Genomic DNA, 23,677 nt, shown 5'->3' with positions numbered 1-23,677 from the left:
GAGATGAAGCGGTGTTGAACAGAGCTGAGTCAGAGATCAAGAGAATTCATATACAAAATTGATTATAGATATTACTTTAATATGTATCTTACATTCTGCATGACTTTTCACAAATAATACTAAAACAGCAACTTTAGGTACTCATGACTAATGAGAACATCTCGCAAAATACAACGTAGGACAATAAATCACTAGGTCACTGTTGTTTCGGATAAACTTTCTAACAACACTAACGAAGTGATCCTAGGGGAAAATGTTCTTGCAACTGCAAGGTTGGTAACCATACGCAAGTGCGTGAAAGATCAGAGTAAAAAATTGAAAAGAGGATGTCATATACGAGCCACCAAAACACACTATCTAAGTCTGTGCAATTTTCTCATAATAGAAACTAGTGGGACCTATACAATGGACTGTCACATGTAATGAAAAGTGAATATGATATGATTATCGTACACAATGTTTAACGAGCGTTACTGAAAAGACCAGCTGCTAGCCAGAACCACCCCTCCATCTACAAAGGGTTTTGTTATTTGTTTTGGGTCCAAATTTGGAATTATTATTATTATTAATTGCATCAAACTGAACTACGATTTTCTCCTGCATTGAATTACAACACATTCACAGTCAAACTGGTCTCAAGCATTCAGCTTTGTCAACAAACAGGATGTTATTATCTATGGTAATTCTTATTCATACGATGACCAAAGAATATTGGCTGTCAGTATATTGTTGTAAAAATCGATCTACTTTTCAAATTTATCTTATTCACCTCCCACTATTTACTAACTTCTAGCATTTATCGTGTGCCATCATTTTCATTTTCCCACACTATCGGATATTTTGATTCCATTATCCAAACATGCTTCAAAACGTATGTTGAAACAATACCGTAAATATATGTTCATTAACAGTACCATGTGTAACGAATTAAGGAATTAAACTAACCCATGATTACCAACATTCACTTGTATTTGAGAGTTATACCTGTATAATGAGGGAACTGCACAAAAAACTAAATACGATACGAAGTTCTCGATTTGAAGTTTTTATTCTTCTCGTACACTGAAGTACTCTATGAAATTATACAAACATAACTGCCCTTTGCTTGTTTGTTTTCAATGCACTGAATTCAAAAGTAATTTTCAATTCTTCGAAGTTCTTGACAATTGGACACATCGTGAGGGGTTCTTGTCGTAACTTCTTAGTCTTTATCAGCATCATTATGACTCCACTTTTTTTTTCCACTGAATTCACGATTTCCAACGATGTCTCCTATTTACTACATTCTAAATGAGAATTTTCTCTACGAAGCAAACAGCAGTGCCATGACTTTGCCAGTGTTGCCTAAAACAGAGAGAAACAAAATGTCCTCCATGCAGTGTAAAACAAAATTAAGAGGGCTGTACGTTTTCTCCTTTCATGATTGTTACAAGTGAGAAATATCACAAACTACAACTATATCCAAATCTAAGACGCGGACTCGTTAAAATGTATTGCCCATATAAAGACTCACAGTAAATTGTTGCATTTGTGACTGTAGATATGATTGTTACGGAAGTAAAGATGCATTGTAGTCGAAGTTGAAGTTTATCATTTGTCGGTACGCTGGGTTCTTTATAAACAACGAAATTACAAAAATTATCTTTATGGCAGCGCTGAACTATCATCTTCAATTAGAAACAAAAAGTTTCTGATTGGATAGTTACATTCCACATCAAAGTCTAAACTGATGGAAGACTGATCATACATTTTGTCAATATTTGCTCAAATATAGGGCCTACATTTTCATCACAAACTGACCTACTAACTGTTTTATACACGCTAGGGAATGTTAAGTGTTTTTACCTGGCATTATAAATCCCACATACGGTTCAATATTCAACCAATCTTTACAGTAACTTGTATCATTTAATTTCTTGATGAATTCGAACTGCACCGGTACCTGAGAAACAAAGTAAAATATATCACTACATGATATTAATACTTAAATCTATATATTTAAGAATATACAAGGTACTACTGAAGGAACTAAACTGACGCATGATCATAACTTTTGAGTAAACTCAGGATGGCGTCTAAATATTTACCAATATCGAAATTTTTAATGAGAGTTCCCATCTTCTTCAGCGGCTTATTTACACAAACACACTGCTCTTTCAATCACGTATCATGGTTTTCATTACAAAATGAAGATATCAGTTCAAGTACGATTAAGCTTATCTCTAACATCCTAAAGACAGAATACAGAAACCATATCAATATCAATATCTAAATAAATAAGGCGCTGAAAAATATGAAAATTGAGGTTCCAATTGAAAATTTCAGCAAATAATGAACGTTTAGGCGCATTTCTGAATTTAGTTTAATATACAAGGAAATTCCAATTCCTAATACAATATTTAGAGGATTAATTTAAATATAAAATAAGTGCAGAAACGTTGAAAACTGTCGTATAAGAGCAAATGTATTTCTAAACTTTACAGCGCAAATATTAAGTGTTGTGCTAAAATTTTACAGGAAAAAATACATGTGTTAAAAACACGAAAAAAACTGAACTGAGAATGTTAAGAAATTGCTCAACAAGTTTTTCCAAAAATTACAAGATTGCTGTGTATTCTCGCTTTGGTTGTATGTTGACCAAGTAGCAGCTTTCAATATTTCAAAAGTTCATAGTAAAAGGGAGAAATGAACGAGTGGTTCTTGTCGTTCAAATTCAGGAAGCGAAGTAGCAAGTATTCGAATTGTTACTTCTGAATGATAAAATATCCTATCAGGCAAACTTCCATTTTCTGTGTTAACAATCAGTTACCTCGAAATTTTTACTTGTAAAATAATTTACAACTAGATGTCTCCTGTTTCTTGATTATGAAATCTCCTTAGACACTTCATTCTCTTCTAATCTATCTTTTTATTTAAGACACTTACTATTATTTTAAAAATAACCACTCATATTGGGAATATTTGACATACAATGCAATGTGCAACCGAATGGTAAAATCTTAACAAAGTATAAACACTGAATGATACATAGGGAAAATAATTGATTTTATATCGAACCAATTTTTCTACATGTGAGAATTCAATGATGTACAAAGAGTGACAAAAATGTACAACTGGTCCAGCAAGCCAGAGACCCGGTTTCGCTCGTGCTTCATTTTTTCTTTTTGTTTTTAACTCTTTGTATATCATACAAGTACTTATTTCAGTAGAGGAACGCTATTAATAGTGTGTAGAACGCATGCTGGCAGTAGTTTGAGGGTCGTCGGACAATACGACGAGCTTGTTTCGTGTGCGAATTCGCTGTGCGTGATACACAGTCTATGTCTACAATGCCAGGATGACGCCAGTATAGAAGTATTGTGGAATTAAATGACTTCAAATTTGAGTCTTATAGTCGGACTGTGAGAGGCCAGGTGATCGTTCAACAGAATTGCCACCCCCGTGGGCCGTGACGTCACATAGTGGTACATCGGTGGTATACACGATGGGAGGCAGATTCCCTTCCCATCCATATACCAACACCTGGAAGCGCCTTCATAGAAGGATCGTTCTGGCTCCTCCTGGTCTAACTGATAGAACGGTGACCACCAATGCAAGCAAAGGTACAGTGAGCCCCTCCACCTTCTAAGTGAACGAACAATAGACAACCAATTATTGGAGGCAGGAAGCCAGGAATACGTCTTCGCGCTCCTCTCAAACGCTTAAACCTGCTGCCTGCTTATCTCCACATACGTCTTTGAATTTGTCGGAAATTATTATAATGGCGAAGCGAATAGAGGATGGTAGTATTAAGCAATGAGAATCGTTTCCGTCTTGGCCACAGTGACAGTAGTATGTGTACCCGTGAACGTGCAGATGAGCAGCAAAATCCAGCTTGTGTTCGCACTCGCCACTTAGAACACACACCTGACTCTCTGGCATGGGGCGCAATAAGCTACACATTCCGCTCGCCTGTGGTTTCCTGTGAGGAAAGTATGACTAATAATATCCTGTCTTCCGACATACCTACATACTTTGTAGACCCATCTTCCAGTATAGTAACACGTGTCCACAAACGTTACTGAAAGCTTAAGTGCTCTACTCGGGCCTGTTAGGTCACCGGATCTAGGCTTTATCAAGCACATGTGACATGGCGCGTTGACTTTCAGAACTTTGGAAACGATCTCAACCAGCTATGCTAAAATCTACAGTGAACATGGGATACCACAGCCTAGACAGGCATTCAGCACTTCATTGAACAATTACTTGCCTGCTTGTACGAGGGGGTTCGGGATGCTGCTATTACGGTGACTCTTGTAGGCTTTCGGAGTATCTCATGGCCAAATATTGAGATATATACTAGCTATCATCATCTCCTTATATACCTACGTTGGGCCAGATATATGAACTCATACTGGATGTTCTTAGTTGCCTTCCACCAATATATATAATATCCTGTATATATATATATATATATATATATATATATATATATATATATATATATATATATATATATATATATCAGCGTTTTATTTAAGCGATATCGCATCGCAATTTGCGACATAAAATCTTAGAAATGCGATGCAAACTAAAAATTTTATCGCAAATTGCAATAAAATAAAAGTGTCGAAGCAAATATGGTTTCTATCGCCAGTTTTACAGTTTCCAGTAATTTGGCATTTAATCTGTAGTAAATTGTGTTCTTGAGAACCTAATAGAAACCTGAAACGAACATTTGAGTTTTCGAAGGAATTCATCACTGAGTTTTAACTATACGTAAGACTGAAAGAAAATCTTTCTGTCTTGAAGGGAAAACAATGATACTGTTTTTGCAAAAATAGCCCACTTCAGTAATAAACTATGATCATAGATGCATCGCAATTTGTGACATAAAATCTTAGAAATGCGATGCAAACCAAAAATTTTATCGCAAAATGCGATGCATCTATGATCATAGTTTGTTATCGCACCGATCATAGTTTATTACCATTTTATTTTTGCAAAAACAGTATCATTGTTTTCCCTTCAAGACAGAAAGGTTTTCTTTCACTCTTACGTATAGTTAAAGCTCAGTGATGAATCCCTTCAGAAACTCGAAGTTCGTTTCCGGTTTCTATTAGGTTCTCAAGAACACAATCTACTACAGACTATATGCCAAATTACTGGAAACTGTAAAACTGATGTTAAAAACCATATTTGCTTCGACACTTCTATTTTATTAGAGAAAGTGAATCAATGGGCTCTCGAAATCCAAGATCCGAGTTTTGTTTTAGGAAAACAGAGTATTAGCTAAAACATAAGTCTTTCTTCTGTCCTCCTATTTTCTCATAAATGTTTCATAGCATTAGCTCAGAAGTATAATTCATTTTGCTACATTCTCCTGTTATGCACTGAAATGACGGAAGAAAATTGGTGTTTGGTTTAAAACGTTTAAATAATAATAATAATAATAAAACGAACTGAATCAGAGAAGCAATTGGCTAGAATATGAGTTAGGAAATGAATATTTCTGTGAAATTAAGCTATTTCGATTTTATCGTAAAAATAAAGTTTCACCTTTCCAATTACTCGTTTTTTTTTTAAGTAATTACGGATTTAAAACTTAAAGAAAAGCTTTATATGGAAACAAGTACATTCCAAAAACAAGTCCACGTTAGACATGTTGTAGAATGACAAGTTACATTTTGAAAGCATAATTGTTCTGACTTTTCCCCTACTTTGCTTTTCATTATCATATTGTCTGTGATATACAAATTGTTTCTCGTTATTTCACATCTACGTAAAATAATAAAATAAATAAATAAATAATGTTTTCCTTCGCTGCAGAAAATGCAATACAAAATTTATGAACTATTTTAAATTTGTTTCGTAGCTTGGTATGCAAAAAGCAAAATCTTAAAGAAAAAAACTATATATATGTTAAACTATAAAACTATATAAGAAAAAACAAATGTATATTAAAACAATGAATATCTGGAGTTGGACTCACGTCAAATGTCTGGATTGGTAACGGTCAGGTAGAGCTTGCAGCATTGGGTCATTGGTGGTGCTAATTTACGTACTACGTGAAACTAACTAACTCCGTACTACGTGAATAGTAGTAGAACGGCAGTGTGAAATAAACTTAGCAGACGGTGATACTATAAAATGCATGACCTCTCTGATTTTCCAAAAGGGCAAATTGTTGGTGCTCGGTTATGTGGTGCGAGCGTGACGAAGTGGCAACTGTGTTGGATGTGTGACGAGGGGTAATGTTCACGGTAATGAGTCTACAAAGCTCACGGTAAAACCTTATCGGTGAAGAGGAATAGTGGTCGGAAGAAAACTCTCAGTGACAGGTCCCACCGAACATTAACGTGGATTGTCACTCAGAATCGTTGCGCAACTGCAGTGTAAGTGATTGAAGAACTCAAGCAGCACCTCCCAAAGCATGTGCCGAAAACATAAGTCCATTGCGAGATACATAACATGGACATCGGGGTCGGATTGCATGGCCGAAACAGCTGATAAGGGATCATAACGCTTTACACTAATGGTGACGCACACATGCGACATGGACCGCTGATGACTGGAACGTGTGATATGGTTAGAGGAGTCTCGCTCACCTTACTTCAAACCACGGGCCGTGTTTATGTAGGGCGGACGTCCAAAGGATCCGCAGCTACTCTGCCACCCTGTGAAACATAGCGGCGGCTCTGTGATGCTGCGGGTCGCAATATCTAGGTTTTCGGTGGGCCTTGTGCTGACGCTTACGGGTCAAGCCAATGCTCCTGATTATATCGCCATTGTAGGGACTATATGCATCCTATGATCCAGATGATGTTTCCGGGCAATGATGCCATATTCCAGGATAATAATGCGCCCACTCACACAACTGGAGCTGTTGCAGCGTGGTTTGAGGAACATTGGGTTGAATTTGAACATCTCCCCTGGCACTCCCAACCTCCGGACTTGAACATAACTGAAAATCTGCAGTTCATTTTGGAAACGTTAATTCGCTGCAATTTCCACTTCTATACTGTCCCAAAGAACTGAGTGATGCATTGGATGCGGAATGGATATTCAGGATCTCTATGACTCCATTTCACCTCGCGTCAGGGCTGTTCTGAGGGCGAAAGGTGGTTTAACACCATATCTGTAACTACATTTTTTTTAAGTGTTTTTATTTTAATAACCATCTGTACCTTCATATATACACTGGAACATATTGTATATTGTTGGTTGAGTGAAGCAAATGATCACAATTTTCGGAGGATACTGCATGCATGGGACAAGCATTGCAGTCTGTTTATGTTCAAAATAGCACCGGAAAAGTGTAGTTTACACTGAACTCATAATAGAGCGTGGACAAGCGAACAAGAAAATTCTGAGCAAACGTCACTACGATTCATCGGTATTTAGGGGCAAAATGTACAAGGACGCCTATGTTTTAATAAGCCAGTCCAGGAAGGCGAATTTTTGGACTGCTAAGTTAGCGAGCATACCGCTACTACAGTGATGTATGTGTTGAAGCAAATTGACAGAGGAGAATCGTTAAGTTGCAATAATCATGCAGTGAGCTATGTACTGTGATCACACCATGAAATGACAAGATATCTTATTCAGACAGCCGTGAAGGACAATAGAGTGTCGTGCTATTAGATCAACGCTGGAGCATGGTAACATTGTAGACTTGTCGACAGTTTCCGCTGGACTGACGGCACGCATTCCTTGCACACTTTTCACTGGCACAGAACCACAAATATCTCAGGGGACAATAGGCGGTTAACCCATTGCTGACATGCTGAGTAACACGCGGTCATGTTTCCAAACGAGTCCTGGTCTAACTTATCCTATAACGATGTCCGCATACTCATTGAAAGCTACCGTGGTAAGGGCAATTAACCAGTGTGAATTGTCGAACGCCATGGCAGCCGAACTTATGTGTGATGTTATGGAGCGCCATTGAGTCAACGCGCCGGCTCTTACACAGCAGGACAATGGCCGGCCACATGTATTCAGGAAAGGTAAGCCTACTTCGAAGAGCAACAGTACCGCTGTTTTCCGGCTAGGGTGGGATATGGTTGGTCAGTACGTTGTTCACTTTGATTCTCCAGCAGACGGTGTGTTAATATCTGGGGACTCGCATAAAGCAGTGGGGCAAGCGTTTCCTTAAGAGCACATCTAACGCTTGTTTGATTCGAGTGCAACACGAGGCGGCTTCACAACATCATACTGACTTACTAAGATTAGAGATGTTCTACAGTTCTGAAGCTGAAATCATTTCTGTATAGCCATGAGATGAATCTGTCACATTTCACACAGTACCATTTGAACACATTCACATAATGCCACTGTTCGCTTCATTCCTTGATTTAACCTGAATTGAAATATTTAGTACACGAGAAGGAGATTAAATCTTGCTTCTCTCGATTCTACTGGAATATTTATTCGATACTGCTCTCCGGTTAGAAATTACCCTGGAGAAAACTAATTTCCGTATCTGCTTCGGTTAATGAAGGACAAAAATTATGAACTGAAATTTAAACAATACAGTTTTTACTTCATTCTTAAACACAAAATTTCAGCACTATCCATCAAATTATTTCCTTACAAGTGAAGGTTCTCTCCCAAGAATCGGGGATCTGGAAACTGCGCATATATTTAGATAGAGGAGGGCCACGAAGGAATACTGGTGAAATATACCGGGCCGATAGCAAAGGATAAATCCAATATGGCCGCCCGAAGGTCATGCCAATCGACTTTTCCAAGCAACCTCTCATCCACTTCCCATGGGCAGATTAACTTAATGTTTTGCAGATTGATATATGTATGAAAACCACACATCTATTGATTTGAAATTTCACGGACGTTGACGTATTGAACCCAATATGGCCAATCACAATGTCAATGTGTCAACGACTCATGTTTGGTAAACGAATTGTACTATGGAAGTACAGTATCACTAGACGTGTACGAAAAGCATTAAACGGTTCAAAATATCGCCAGCTGAAAAACAATATGACCGAACAAAATCCTGAACCAAATCCTGATCATATCTTTGTACGTATGCCTGATTTGTGGGTAAGTGGGTGCAAGTAAACCTTATACCTCATACTTCCGTAGTGCACATTAGACAGACGACCATCCGTAATTAATTTTTGCCTAAATCTAAATTATTTGACCTACCAATTGTTTTAAATTGTTTTCCTCTTATTTTCAATGCATATTTGGCGACAATTGGCTTCAAGATGGGGACATTATGAATATTTTGTCATGTGTTCATAACTTGCACGTGATAATACACCTTTACACCAAACTTCGTCTTTGCAGTACGAGCTGTTTGGTTCAGGATTTTGTTCGGCCATATTGTTTTTCAGATGGCAATATTTTGAACCGTTTAATGCTTTTCATACACGTCTAGTGATACTGTACTTCCATAGTACAATTCGTTTTCCAGGCACGAATGGTTGACACATTGACATTTCGATCGGCCATATTGGGTTCAATACGTCAACGTCCGCGAAATTTCAAACCAACAGATGTGTAGTGTTCGTACATATATCAATCTGCAAAACATCAAGTCAATCTGCCCATGGGAAGTGGATGAGAGGTTCTTGGAAAAGTTGATTGGCATGACCTTCGGATAGTCATATTGGATTTATCCTTTGCTATCGGCCCGGCATTTAACCAGTATTCCTTCGTGGCCTTCCTCTATCTAAATATATGCGCAGCTTCCGGATCCCCGATTCTTGGGAGAGAACCTTTACTTGTTAGAAGAACTAATTTTTAGCCAATAATTATTATTATTAACATAAATGACAATAATGATGATAATACCTGTCCAGTATTTGCTATAATTAAATCTTTGGTTTGAGGTTCAATATATTTTACAACATCGAAAATGATCTCTGTATTATCAACGGTAACCTGAGGAAGAAATTCATTTTCCAATTTGTCAAGTTTCTTCATTACTTCCTCGTAGATCTTCCTGTATCTTACGGCGTCTATTACTTTGATCTGAAAGAGTACAAAATTCGTCAAAGAATTAAAACTTTTAATTTCATGAAAACGCTTCAACAACGAATTATAATGTAGTTTCTAATTACTCCATTCTTTATAAAACGAATCACAACGACCTCTAAATGTGTACTTAGTTATTAGGGCAAGACAGATGTCTTGAAAAGATTTGGACCGACAAACACACGTGGTTTCTATCAAGTCCACTGAACAGATGCACTTATACCGTTGACACGGTGCATCTGCAGAACTATATAAGAGAAATAAAACTTTCGTCAAAACAAAAATCATTAACGCGCAAGAAAAATCTTAAATTAAAATATGTTTAGCCAATTTTCTAATAGTTTCACTTTATTTTGTCCATGCAACGTGATAACCATGAATATATGTTTCATTTAGTATATATTTAAGGACACTGTGTTTCCCTTTCTACACCTCATTTGGTGCTAAATAAAATAACATGTAAATACAGTGATATTCGATCCTAAATTTACACATTTTCACTCACATTAACATTTAAATGGAAGCTGTATAGATCTGATTTTGCCAAATAGATACATAATATAAGGTACAACGCAATACCAAATGGGTTTATCTGAAATCATACAAAATCATTAAAGATGAAAAATAATGCATCCAGGGAGAACCTTCAAGGCCCCACCCCATCCTCCAAAAATAAATAAATAAATAACATTGATTCAACAACAAAAGTAAAGAAATACAACTAGTACGGAAGTTATTTGGGTTGGCTATATTTCACAATATCAAAAATATAAGTAAGAGTGAAGAAACTGTTCTGCTTCTGTTTCCATTCTTTCTACGAACGAACAAGATAATCTGTAATATGTATTATTTCCATTCATACAGAATTTCTAAAGGAATTCATGCTATCCCTACAACACTCCACACACAGAAACTACCGAATTACAAAGTGAAAGAACTTGGTACTATTTGAAGATAATTCGAACATGCATACTTACTCCAGCATCGAATATAGCACTGACGGGTTTGTGATCACTTATTTTAAGTTCTGCATGACTTCTGTAAGCCAACTGCGTAATTCCTTCACCCTTCCATAAAATTCTATCGCACCATGCAGGTGCTCGGTTTTTCTCACTAAAATGATAAAGACATTCTCGATCAATATAATTCATTTGTGTATTGGTAATACGTGTTTAATATTGTATTTTTACATTAATATTTTAAAAGAATTAATATGAATACTAAGCGCAAAGAGTTGACATTAGTTAACCGGGGATCTCGTCACTTTAGACCATTTTACACATATTCATGAAGTTATTCATTATATTCTAAACCAAAATTCATTACATTTTATACATATATCTAGTTAGAACTAAGGAATCCCGAGGCAGGCATAAAAAACAAATTACTTAAAAGCATATATATATACAGGGTTATTCAAAAAGAAAGAACAGATTTCAAACATTTATTTCTTCCAAACTACAAGATAGAAACATGATTCGAACGTTACTTGATTAAGAAAAGTTTACAATTTATTGTTAGTAATTATGGTGTGTATTCAATAAGAGCACCGTGTGTTACACGACAAATGTCAAAAAGGTGGCTCATTTCTTGCCACACACGAATCAGACGGTCTCTAGTTATCGAATTCACAGCTTTAACAATTCGATGTCGTAGACCTTCAAGAGTGTCAGGCATAGGAGGGATAAAAACACGGTCTTTTACGTAACTCCATAGATAAAAATCACACGGAGTGAGATCTGGAAACCTGGGAGGCCACCGGTGATAAAGTTGATATTCTGCTCCTCCTCTCCCAATCCAACGTCCTGGAATGGTGTCATTCAAGTAACGTCGAACGTGGTTAGAGAAATGAGGCGGGGCACCATCTTGCATGAAGATGAAGTCATCTGAATCATCTTCAAGTTGTGGAAATAACCAGTTTTGAAGCATGTTTAGATAGGTTAATCCTGTCACAGTTTTCTCCATGAAGAAGAAAGGCCCATAAACTTTGGTTACAGATATCGCACAGAAGACGTTCATCTTTGGTGAGTCTCTTTCATGTTGAATGCCTGCCGCAGGATTTTCACTTGCCCAAATTCTAACGTTATGGCGATTAACTTTACCAGAAAGATGAAAAGTGGATTCATCGGAAAAAAATTAATCGTTGAGCAAAATTGTCTTCTTCCATATCATCCAACATGCTAATGCAAAATTCGTACCTTTTGTTGTGGTCGTCAGGATGCAATGCTAGCAATAACTGCAATTTGTATGGCTTCATGTGCAGACGATGTTTTAGAACTCGCCATACCGTTGGTTGAGGAATGTTAAGTTCTTTGCTTGCTCGTGATATGGATTTCTTTGGGCTCCTTTCGTAAAGTGTACGAATACGCTCGACATTCTCGTTCGATGTGCGTGGACGTCCCATGCTTTTCCCTTTGCAGATGCAACCATCTTCTACGAAATTTCGATGCCACTCGTAAATTTGCTTGTGATGCTGCGATTTTTTATTGAATTGACGGCGAAATGCTCGCTGAACTGCAACAATGGACTCAAGTTTTGCCAATTGTAGCACACAAAAAGACTTCTACTGTGGTGACGCCGCCATTTCACTACAAACAAACAACAACAAACAACAGCGCCAATGCGGCCGTGATTGGAACTTCTATCCGGGTTGTTTAAATTGTAAACTTTTCTTAATCAAGTAACGTTCGAATCATGTTTCTATCTTTTGTAGTTTGGAAGAAATAAATGTTTGAAATCTGTTCTTTCTTTTTGAATAAACCTGTATATATGGCGTGTCCATAAAAATGCTATCATACTTTAAAGTGGTATTACATCGCTTTGGATATGGCAATGCAGACATCGCGACGATATTTCCCAGCACTTGTTCCACAATTCCCGCATTGACAGATGGTCTCCCTAAATAGCTTTTCCTTTGATGGCATGTGCAGTCACGATCCACAAAATCACGGTACCACGTGTAGAAACCTGCTGTTGAAATCTTCGCCTAAAAGCACTCTAAACCTGCACCGCAGTCTGTGTGCTGTGATATTTTAAAACACACCAACATCGTTCTTGTGGGTTCGCCGTAACTCCTTAAAAATTATTCTTTAATAACAACACAACACAACGAAAGGAAATACATTTACGTCAGGACATTACGGCATAACAGTACAGACATAAAAGCTTCCGAAGTGACCACCAGTCGAAACAGCAACTGCCTGCTAAATATCTAACAATGAACCCACAGCAAGTAATCATAAAGTAAACATGAGTCAATTTACTTTTTCTGTGTTTGATTCCGTCCATTATTGACATTGTTGAGCACTGTCCACACACACAAAAATATTTTTTGAGTTTTTCTTTCAAATGTGACCAATTTCATTTAAATACGATTATCCAAAGCGACGTAAAACCACTCTAAAGTATGGTAGTATTTTTTATGGACACGCTGTATATATATATATATATATATATATATATATATATATGTATGTATATATCATACGACACTACTTTTCTACTGTTTTTCTTTTTTTTCTCACTTCTTTCTCTTCCTATCTGATTGAACGGTCAGCAAAGCGTTAATAATGTACTTTCTTTAGTGTTAGGTGATAATGTTTTCTTTATTTTCTGGTAAATAATGACAATAATATCATACAACTTTAACAACACTGTAAGCTCTGTCGCTAAACGCTTCACCAGATTGGGTAAAAGAAGTAAATACAAACATTTTGCAATGTGGTCAAGTGATAGTGTTGTGAAGTTATATGCAGTGTGTGTTTCGCCTGAAGGAAAACGAAACTAATGGGAAGGTAGGTCGCTAAGAATATTGGAGATAGAGACTAAATGAGAAGATAAATCTATTTAAGTATATAAAGAAAAGTAATAAAAAATATGCAAGTTATGAAAAACTTTCGAATAATAATAAAAAAAGGAGAGATAACACAGAACGCAAAGTTCTTACAACATATGATTGCAAAAATAAAAATATATCAATAATAACAATAACACTGGCAAGGACTAAACGAAGGTGTATGGAAAACGGACTGAATGTAATGAGGGGTATAGTAGATGGTTATTTCAGATGAACTCCCCTTTCGACTTGCATCAGTATGTAACCACATTCCTGCAGTGCCCAAATTCCCAGCTACCTGCCGCAAGATACGTAACACATTATAATATATTTGACTTCTTTCGCTTTGGTTTTCTCAAACTTGTTCCTCCAAACTCTTCCATGTGCCTCGAGAGAGTCGATTAGAAATTTACATTTCTTATCATTTCAGTTTTCTATCATTCAGTTTTTTCTTCTAATATCCAGATTAGTCTAAGAGTCTGGAACAGATGCTGTAAGTGGATGGTGTACACACATGTCGACCGAACGAACACCGAAAATGGACACTGTGGTTGGGGGCAAAGTTTTTGAGCACATGACCAAATTGATCACAATCTTGAATCCAATTTTTAAAATAGGGCGGAGCGCAATGCCACTAACGATGACACTAGCAAAAACTCACAAAAACGATACTAGTGCTGAGCATCTTAGACTTTGTTCCAAACGATACACCTAACACACTAGCTACCTAGATATACCTGGGCACCCACAATATGGCTTTTTGGAAACTCAGAGAGTTCTCTCTTTCATCACAACCGTACCCTCTTCAACACACGCCTCCGTTCTACTCTGCATAACTGAGTGCTAACAACGGCCATAAACTGCACATTAATCTCAATTATCACCTCACACCTCATTCATTACACATATAGTATGTCAAGGTATGCATTAAAAAACTTTTTTTTTTTGTCTGTGTATTGCGTCATGGCTATCAATATAATGCAAACACCTGAAGAAAATGCCACTTACCTAATTAAACGGGGTGCGACCCCAGTTACCTGGAACAACAAGCTCTGATTTGTCGTGAAATAGAGGAATCTAGCCTATGAATAGTTTCCAGAGGAATATTGTACCATTTCTCATGTAGGGCAGCACCTAAATTCCGTCAGCGAGGATGGAGAAGGTTATTTGCTCCAGAGTTTTTGTTCAAAAATAGACCAAAATAATGTTGAGATCTAAGGATTGGACGGACTAGGAGAGGTGCTGTAGATCACCAAGATCACCAATGTTCATGCAACCCGCTTCAGCAGCTCTAGGAGTGTGAATTGGCGCGTTGTCATACTGGAAAATTGCATCACTGAATAGAAGCATCATCTGGACAACAGGGTGCACCTGGTCACCTAAAATGTCCACATATCACCAGTAGTAATACGTCCTGTGAACGCAATTACAGAACTCAAGAAATACAAGGATATTGCTGCACACATTACATAGCAATCACAATGGTTCACAGTAGGGAGGAGACAGTTCAAAGCATAAATTTGTTTCTGCGTCCGCCTGTTGGTGGAGATAAGGTAAAAGAAGACTCATCGGACCATATTATGCATTTCCAATATAGGCGATTCACTTCGCATGTTCTCGCCAAATCGTTGATGTTGATAACCTACGGACTGGAACTGCATCCTGATCGCCAATTTGCACGTTATACATATTGCGTTCGACTGTGGTTGTCTCAAAAGGCTGTTCAGGTGATGATTGAATTTGTAGACACTTTTGCCGCATCCGCTCTGCGATTCTTGGTGATAACCCTCTTCAGTGTTTGGTAATTCCTGTCACTAAGGCTTCTCTGCCGTCCCTACTACCCTTCGCCGATGTTTTGCTATCAGTACTATAAGCTGTCAGTACCCTAGACTCTGTTCCTATACACCCAACACACTGGTCACCTAGCTACACTTCGGACTCGTAATTTTGTTCTTTCTCCCATATTGCATCAAAATCGTGTACCCACTTCAACACACTCCTCCATCCTACCTCATCTGACATACTATAGACCAGCGTTTCCCAACCGGTGTGCCGCGAATGGGTCGCTGGTGTGCCGCGAGAAAATCGAAACAAATTATTAATTCTATACGAACCAAATTGCAAGACATAGGGGGAAAATGCATATTTGTATTTTACATTACTATGAATCTCTACTATAAATCTACAATTTTAAGTTTCATACTGTGTTACTTTTCTGTACATTTTTAATGTTGAAAAACGTATTTATCATTGTCATGACCATTATTACTTCTTTATTGTTGCAGACTATTTCGTAACTTGAAATTTTAACATATCATTCAATAAATTCAACAAAGCAAACACGCATACAAATTACCTACATTTGTGTTTTAAAAGTATAGGAGATTTGTTTATTTGCTCGTTATATAGTGATCTTCCCTTTTAGTTAGAGGTTAGATACAGTTTTCGAAAGAGAAGTGGATTTTTAAAAACCCGAGTCCTATATTTCATTGCTATTGTTTTCTATTTTAAAATTAGAATGAAAAATAAGTATAATGATTTAGCACGGGGGAGAATCAGTGATCGAGCTTTCTTCTCTGTAAGAAGGAGATCAGTAATTACATTAAAATACCACGGTAGTTGAGTTGATTTTAGTTTAGCGTCCCTTTCAGCAGCGAGGCCATATGAGACGTGGACCTACTGATTAACGTGGAATCCGAACCACATGAGCTCCCGCCGGGAATCGAACCCGGGTCTCCCACAAAAATAAAATACCACGGTATTTTATATTTACAAATAATAATAGTAATTATATATATATATATATATATATATATATATATATATATATATATATATATATATATATATATATATATATATATATATATATATATATATATATATGGGTGTGCCGCGAGAATTCAAGTTACACCTGTAGTGCGCCGCAAGTTGAAAAAGGTTGGGAAACGCTGCTATAGACGATTACCTAAGACACCACTAACAATGGCCAAGCGCTGCACACGCATCACTATAACCATCTCACATACCTTACATTTGCAAATTACAAGTTTTTTTAATTATTTTTATAATCATCTGCATATCTGTGTTAGGTGATCTGTATGTATGAAATGAGTATGTGGGAGTGTATTTGAAGATGCTACTAGGCTACATTCTATAACTAATGCTCTCAAGTTCAATTCTATCTTTATCTACATTTATTAAACAGAGCTATCACCGTCCGCTTAATTTAGCAAACTAAAAGGTTTCGTACAGAATTACAAAATGCCAAACTACAATTTCCTGTAGCACATCTTTGTTATTGAAGTTTAATTCATAGTATCAAGTAAAGTAGAATAGGTTAAAATTTCTTTCTTATAAACGTAAGAAAGCCATGCTTCAAACAACGTAATATGTGTTCCCTACAGCTATTAACTCTGGTAAATGTCTCGAACTCCTTACATCATAGACGGATAGACCTTTGTTATGTGAGGTTTAGGCCAACTCTGTTCCTTATCCGTTTTCATGGCTTAAGTTCTCACTAACTATGGACTGTCTTCTTTCAAAGTGGAGAACGCTACTGCGTTCAAATTTAAATAATTTAATCAAATATCATTCCACTATACTTTATCATTTATATACAAAACTATATCAACTAAACAAAGTGGTATGTAATAGTGCCTTCTGTCATAAAACTTACTTTTTATGACAGAGATGTTTAACAGAAATATACAATAGTGAATAAAATACTGTTATCAAGCACAACGTTAAAAAAAATAATAAAAAAATAAAAAAGTAACTGCAAAAGTATAATTCATTCATAACGTCATCATCTTTATATCATTTCAAAAGTTTTCATATTAAAAATATATACTAACCTGGAATCCCAATTATTTGTTCCTGGGTCATATTTGTACGTTGGTTGAAAGTTTATTTCACCTTCTTGGTATCCAACAAATACACGTTTTAAATCACACTGCTGTTTTAGTTGATCATACTCAAGTACAGGTGAAAAGTTGTTATATTCTATCAAGCCTTTTACAACACTAGGATCCAACTCTGTTATGCGATAGTTCAAATCACCTAACCAGTAAACATGGCTGAAAATAAAATTATTACGTTATTATTGATATTTTAATATCAAATTCTGTGCTTTCTCTAGTTAAGAATAAAGGAATAAAAAGAATGCAAGCTGAAGGATGAAAATATAATTAACAACAACAATAGAAAATATTATAGTGTATTAATAGAAGAAAATAAGAAAACGAATTAACTGTGATTTGGCTCCCATTCCTCGACAGCTACGTTGGTTGGGGATTCCGTGGACGGGCGCGCTAGCCACTAGATCAGCGGGAAGGTCCCTTGAGCTACGAACACGAAGAAGTTTAACAAGCTGCCGTCAAAATGGAAGGATGAAGTTGGAAAATTTTAAAGATATTCTGCTACTCTCTACAGGGTGCTAAGAAACTATTTGAACAAACTTCGGGAGCTGATTCACCAAACCAATAAAAATGTCCTCTGGAACTTTGATCAGTGAGGGTTAGTTTCGGCGATATAAGGTGCCGAAAGCGTAGAAAAATGAACTTCAGAGGGCTGTAATTAAAAAAAACAACGCAACATAGATAATGCGGTTTAGAAAATGACACTGAAAACTGTATGTTTCAAACCTTCGCAAGTTGTCTGCGAGGGACTCCCCAAAGGAATGTACGGATTCCCTTTAACTTGGCAAGTAATCTCTACGTTCCTTTGAGGAATCCCTCGCAGACAACTTGCGAAGGTTTGAAACATACATTTTTCAACCAAGCAGGTATGATTTCGAGTGTCATGTTCTAAACCACACTCTCTACGTTGCGTTGTTTATGAATTACAGTACTCTAAAGTTCATTCTTCCACGCTTTCGGCACCTTATAGCGCGAAAACTATCCCTCACTGACCAAAGTTCCAGAGGACTTTTTGCCGATTCCGGTGTCGGGAATCAGTTCCTGAAGTTCGTTCAAATAGTTTCTTACCACCCTGTATACACCTATAATTAGTGTGGAAAATGTTCGTTATAATTACATATAGTTTTAACGTCTTTATCGTAACATTTAATATAGATGTATTGTAGGGTGGAGTATGTAGTATAAAAACACAGTAGGTATATGAGTTCTGAATTCGGACTACTGGCTAGTTTATACTATTTTGTCTAAAGTTAGTATATCATAGGAGTCTGAAACTTGTAATATACATCTATATATAAAATGAAAAGGTGGTATATGTTATCACTCACTAAGAAAATGGCTCAACCGTTTGAAATGCATTTCTGAACATAGCGTCACCATATTGAGATACAGATGTCGTTGTTCCTATTTAATAAAATTATTTGTATGTCTAGCATAAATCGAGCAGATTTGGGGAGAACCGTAAGATACGGTATAAGGCTTTTTCTTTGTTTTTAGTGTGAAATCGTATGTCCCCTTTCAAATTTCGAGTGATACCACCTTGGCATTCTTGGGCAATTTTCAATATAACGTTACTGTTTCACCTATCTAATCTACGTATTTATTGGTAAGGGTACCTTAAAATATCTATAAATCAGCAACCATACATAATAGGAAGAGAATTTTCGCCAGGCTACATATAACCGAACCCATCCATAATTTGGAATATTTTTGTGGTCACTGAGGATATGGTGACGATACAATGACGTTACAATTTAAAGTTTTAAAATGTACTTTAATAATTCACTATGAACAAAATATTTAATCAATTGGACCAATTTGAAGGAACTCAGATGGACATACATAAATACACTTTCCTGGTGGTCCCATGTAAGTACCATTAAGATGTAATGTGAGTTTTCAGAGCTAGACCATGATACATCTCAACGGGTGCTGTGTGAAAACTTAATTAACTGATCCTAATATGTGTATGTTCACGCATAACTTCAACAGAGGTGCACTAATTATAATCATTCTATCTTTGCTTAAAAGAGCATAGTTTTCTAATGGTCTCATGTAAATGTCATTACAATGTAATGGAAAGATTTGGAGCTAGAGTGTAAAACATCTCCACGAATACGGTATGAAAAATGTAATTAACTTAAATATGTGTATGTTCACACATAATTTCAACACAGGTGCACCAATTTTGACAATTCTTTCTTTGTTTAAAAGAGTATACTTCTTTGTGGTTCCATGTAAATATCATTAGAATGTAATGAGAGTCTTCGGGGCTAAATCATTTAACAATTTAACGGGTGTAGTGTAAAAACCGTAATTAACCGATTTTAATATGTTTATGGTTTAGGCGTAACTTCGACGTAAGTGCTGTTATTCTGATGTTGTTACTTTGCTTAAAAAGAGTATACTTTTCTGGTGGCCCCAAATAAATTTGATTTGATTTAGATTTGATTTGATTTGATTTATTGACATATAACACAACAGGCACAGGCCTAATTACAGTGTTACATAGTATATCGCTATACAGATTATATAGGTTAATAAAGCTATTGGTCATAATTACATTTGTCTTACAAAATTAATAGACTTCTTAAAACTACTTACATCCATTGCCAGTACATCCAGGTTGAAATTTTCTTTAACTAACGTGTTGTAGGTTGCACTAACTCTCCATATAGGAGATCTGCTTAAAATGTTTGTTCTCGCTGTCATACAAAAAAATGTATTTTTCGAAGCAGTGCGCAATTTAATAGATGGTACTTGGATACATATTTTTTCGTTAAGATCAGGACAGTCTATTTTGCCATGAAAGAGTTTGTGTAAAAACAATAAATCAATATTTCTTCTCCTGAGTTCTAATGTTTCAAAATTAAAATTTTCAACAAGGTTAATGTAGCTTTCAAATTTTGGATAGAATTTTGTTTTCTTAAGGGTAAGAAGCCTTAGAAACTTATTTTGAGTACGCTCAATCAAGAATGAGTATTTCTGTATATTGGGGTTCCATATATTACTACAATATTCTAATTTTGACCTGACGTATGCATAATACAGCACAATTAAAGTTTGATCATTTTGAAAATCTTTACTGACTCGATAAATATATCCAAGATTTTTGTAGGCTTCTTTGCAAATAGTTTCAATATGTTGAATAAAGGTTAATTTTGAGTCAAAAATAACTCCCAAATCCCTTATAAAATCAAGCTTTTTTAGTTTTTCCCCTCATATTGAATAATTATATTGAATATATTTTTCTTTTCTAGTGAATGTTAAATAACTGCATTTACGAACATTTAACTTAAATTTATTGTTTTTACACCAAATTTCAAGATTTTGTAAGTCACTCTGAAGTTCTAAACAGTCCTGAATTGTTTCAATTCTGTTGAATATTTTAAGGTCATCAGCAAAGAGTAGATTTTTAGAAAACTGAAAGCACTCAGGAAGATCATTTACCGCCAAAATGAAAAGTAGAGGTCCCAGATTCGAGCCTTGAGGGACTCCAGATGTTGCATGAAAGATTTGAGATTTGTGATTACGATACAATACAGTTTGCTTACGATTTTGAAGGTAGGAAGCAAAATATTGCAGAGTTGATTTCGAGAAGTTAAAGGATGCCAGTTTGTTTAAGAGAATGTCATGGTCAATGACGTCAAATGCTTTAGAAAAATCAGTATATATGACATCTACTTGTCCTTGCTTGTCAAGTTCCTTCGAAATGTAGTCTGCTATTAGTGCTAGATTTGATACAGTAGATCTGCCCTTCAGAAATCCATGCTGACTGACAGATAATGCAGGTTTAACATGATCCATTATTCGCTTATGCAGAATATATTCATACACCTTGGCAAACGCAGATAAGATAGAAATTGGTCGGAACTGTTCGATGTTGCTAGCTGAGTTTGTTTTGGGTATTGGACACACAACTGACTCCTTCCATTTTTCAGGAAAGGTACATGTTTTTATAGATAAATTAAATATAATATTAAGAGGTTGTAAGAATATATCTGAACAGCCTTTCACAATGTACGTTGGGATCATATCTGGGCCACTTGCTGTTTTCGATTTCAACTTCCTTACTGCTTCTTTTATTTCTTTTTCAGATATGAGAGGTAGTGAAAATATATCAAGAAGAGCACTGGAACGATCATTTAGAGACATGCTCGATACGTCATAGTCCGCTCTTGAGGAGCCATAGACTGAACTAAAATGTTGCCCGAATGCTTTAGCTATGTCCCTATCATCAGTAAGGTCGTGACCATTGTACTGTATGCGATCAGAAGACAAGTGACGCGATTTATTTTTAATGAAGGACCATAATAGTTTCGGATCATTCTTCAATTTATCTTCTGTGCTGCTTAAAAACTCTTTATAAGCAGCAGTTATTTCTGCTTTAATTTCTCTACGCAGTTGACGAAATTGCTCTTCATGGTACCTAGTGTTACCTACACTGAGACGACTTTTTTTACGATGATAAGTTTTACGTTTAATTTTATTAATAATATTCGGGGTAAACCATGTAGGGTAGATTTTATTAGTTGCTCTTTTACGGGGAATGCAATCATCAAATATTTGATACAATACTTCATAAAATAGATCGACAGCGTGATTGACATCCTTAATATTCTGCAACATCCCCCAATCCACAGCTAATAGGTTTCGGTAAAGTTTTTCAAAATCTGCTTTCCTAAAATTATAACCTACTGTGTTAGGCACTGTTTTAAGTTTGGTTGAATACAATGCTGTAAACTGAATAAGAAGGGAAGGATGATGTTTATCTTCTATTACCAGTGGATCGCATTCTCTTTGAACTGTTACTTTTGAGAGATTTGTGAGAACAAGATCTAAGGTTCGGCCATTGCTATTAGGAATATTATTAATTGAAATCAAATTAAAGAGGGACATAAAATTGTCAAGACTTTTACATTTAGCTGATGACGTCATTAAATCGAAATTTGAGCTAGTTATTTGTCGTAAATTCAGATCCCCTATACAAAGAATTGTGCAACCCACAGGACAATTTGATTCTACAAATTCAAAAAACTGTTCATATATATGAAGTGGTGAATCAGGCTCTATGTAAACAGTACAAATATACACGGTAATTGGGTCCAAAACCAGTTTGACAATTACAAAGTTAGTTTCCCAGCTATTAAATTTCATTAGAATATAATGAAAGTCTTTGGAGTTATACTGTACAACACATCACCGGATCCAGTTTGGAAAGCATAATGCACAAACTTTTATATGTTTATGGTCACGTGTAATTTCGACATAGATGTATCGACTTTGGTGGTTCTTTCTTGGTTCATAAGAGTATATGTTTTAGTGGTCTGATGTAAATGTCGTTAGGATATAATGAGTCTTTTGGAGCTAGACTATACGACTCAAACGAGTGCAATTTGAAAAACGTAGTAAACACGTACAACTTCAACATAGGTGCACCGATTTTAGTAATTCTTTTCGCTTGTTTGGAATTGTATATTTCTTGGTGGTTTCATGTAAATATTATCACGATATAATACGAGTCTTAGGAGCTAGACTATGAAATACATCAACGGGACTAGTGTGCAAACCAGAATTAACCGACTTCAATATGTTAATATTCACGCATAGATGCACAGATTTATAGGAGTTTATCTTTGGTGTAATTTTAGTAGTCCCATATAAATATCGTTACGATGTAATGAGTCTTCGCGGCTAGGCCGTAAAATATCTCAACACGTGCAGTTTGAAAAATGTAATTTACCGACTTCCAATATTTATATTTGCGAATACCTTCAACATAGGTGCATTAATTGAAACATTATACTTATGCAATGGTCACATAAATATCTTCAGGATATGATGGAATCTTAAGAGCTAGACAATGAAGCACTTTAACGGCTGCAGTATGAAAACCGTAATTAACCGACTTCAATATGATTATGTTCACATACAATTT

The 23,677-nt window shown here is 36.1% G+C and overlaps 1 protein-coding gene across 3 annotated transcripts in view; it reads right to left on the bottom strand.

Moving 5' to 3' along the window:
- Window positions 1-1,845: 1,845 nt before the first annotated feature.
- Window positions 1,846-23,677, bottom strand: part of LOC145661541 (type II inositol 1,4,5-trisphosphate 5-phosphatase-like) — a gene marked incomplete at its 3' end in the record, with an annotated part of 133,813 nt that continues 111,981 nt past the window's right edge. For all 3 annotated transcript variants that reach the window (XM_081726874.1, XM_081726865.1, XM_081726869.1), the window contains 4 exon segments: window positions 1,846-1,942; window positions 9,802-9,981; window positions 10,962-11,097; window positions 17,677-17,898. In XM_081726874.1, coding sequence (XP_081583000.1) covers window positions 1,846-1,942; window positions 9,802-9,981; window positions 10,962-11,097; window positions 17,677-17,898 — 635 coding nt within the window.

The sequence above is a fragment of the Thermobia domestica genome, chromosome 1 (assembly GCF_964235325.1).
Source record: "Thermobia domestica chromosome 1, izTheDome1.hap1.1, whole genome shotgun sequence".
NCBI lineage: Eukaryota > Metazoa > Arthropoda > Insecta > Zygentoma > Lepismatidae > Thermobia > Thermobia domestica.
The sequence above is the reverse complement of the archived record's forward strand: the minus strand, read 5'-3'. Positions and strand labels throughout refer to the sequence as shown.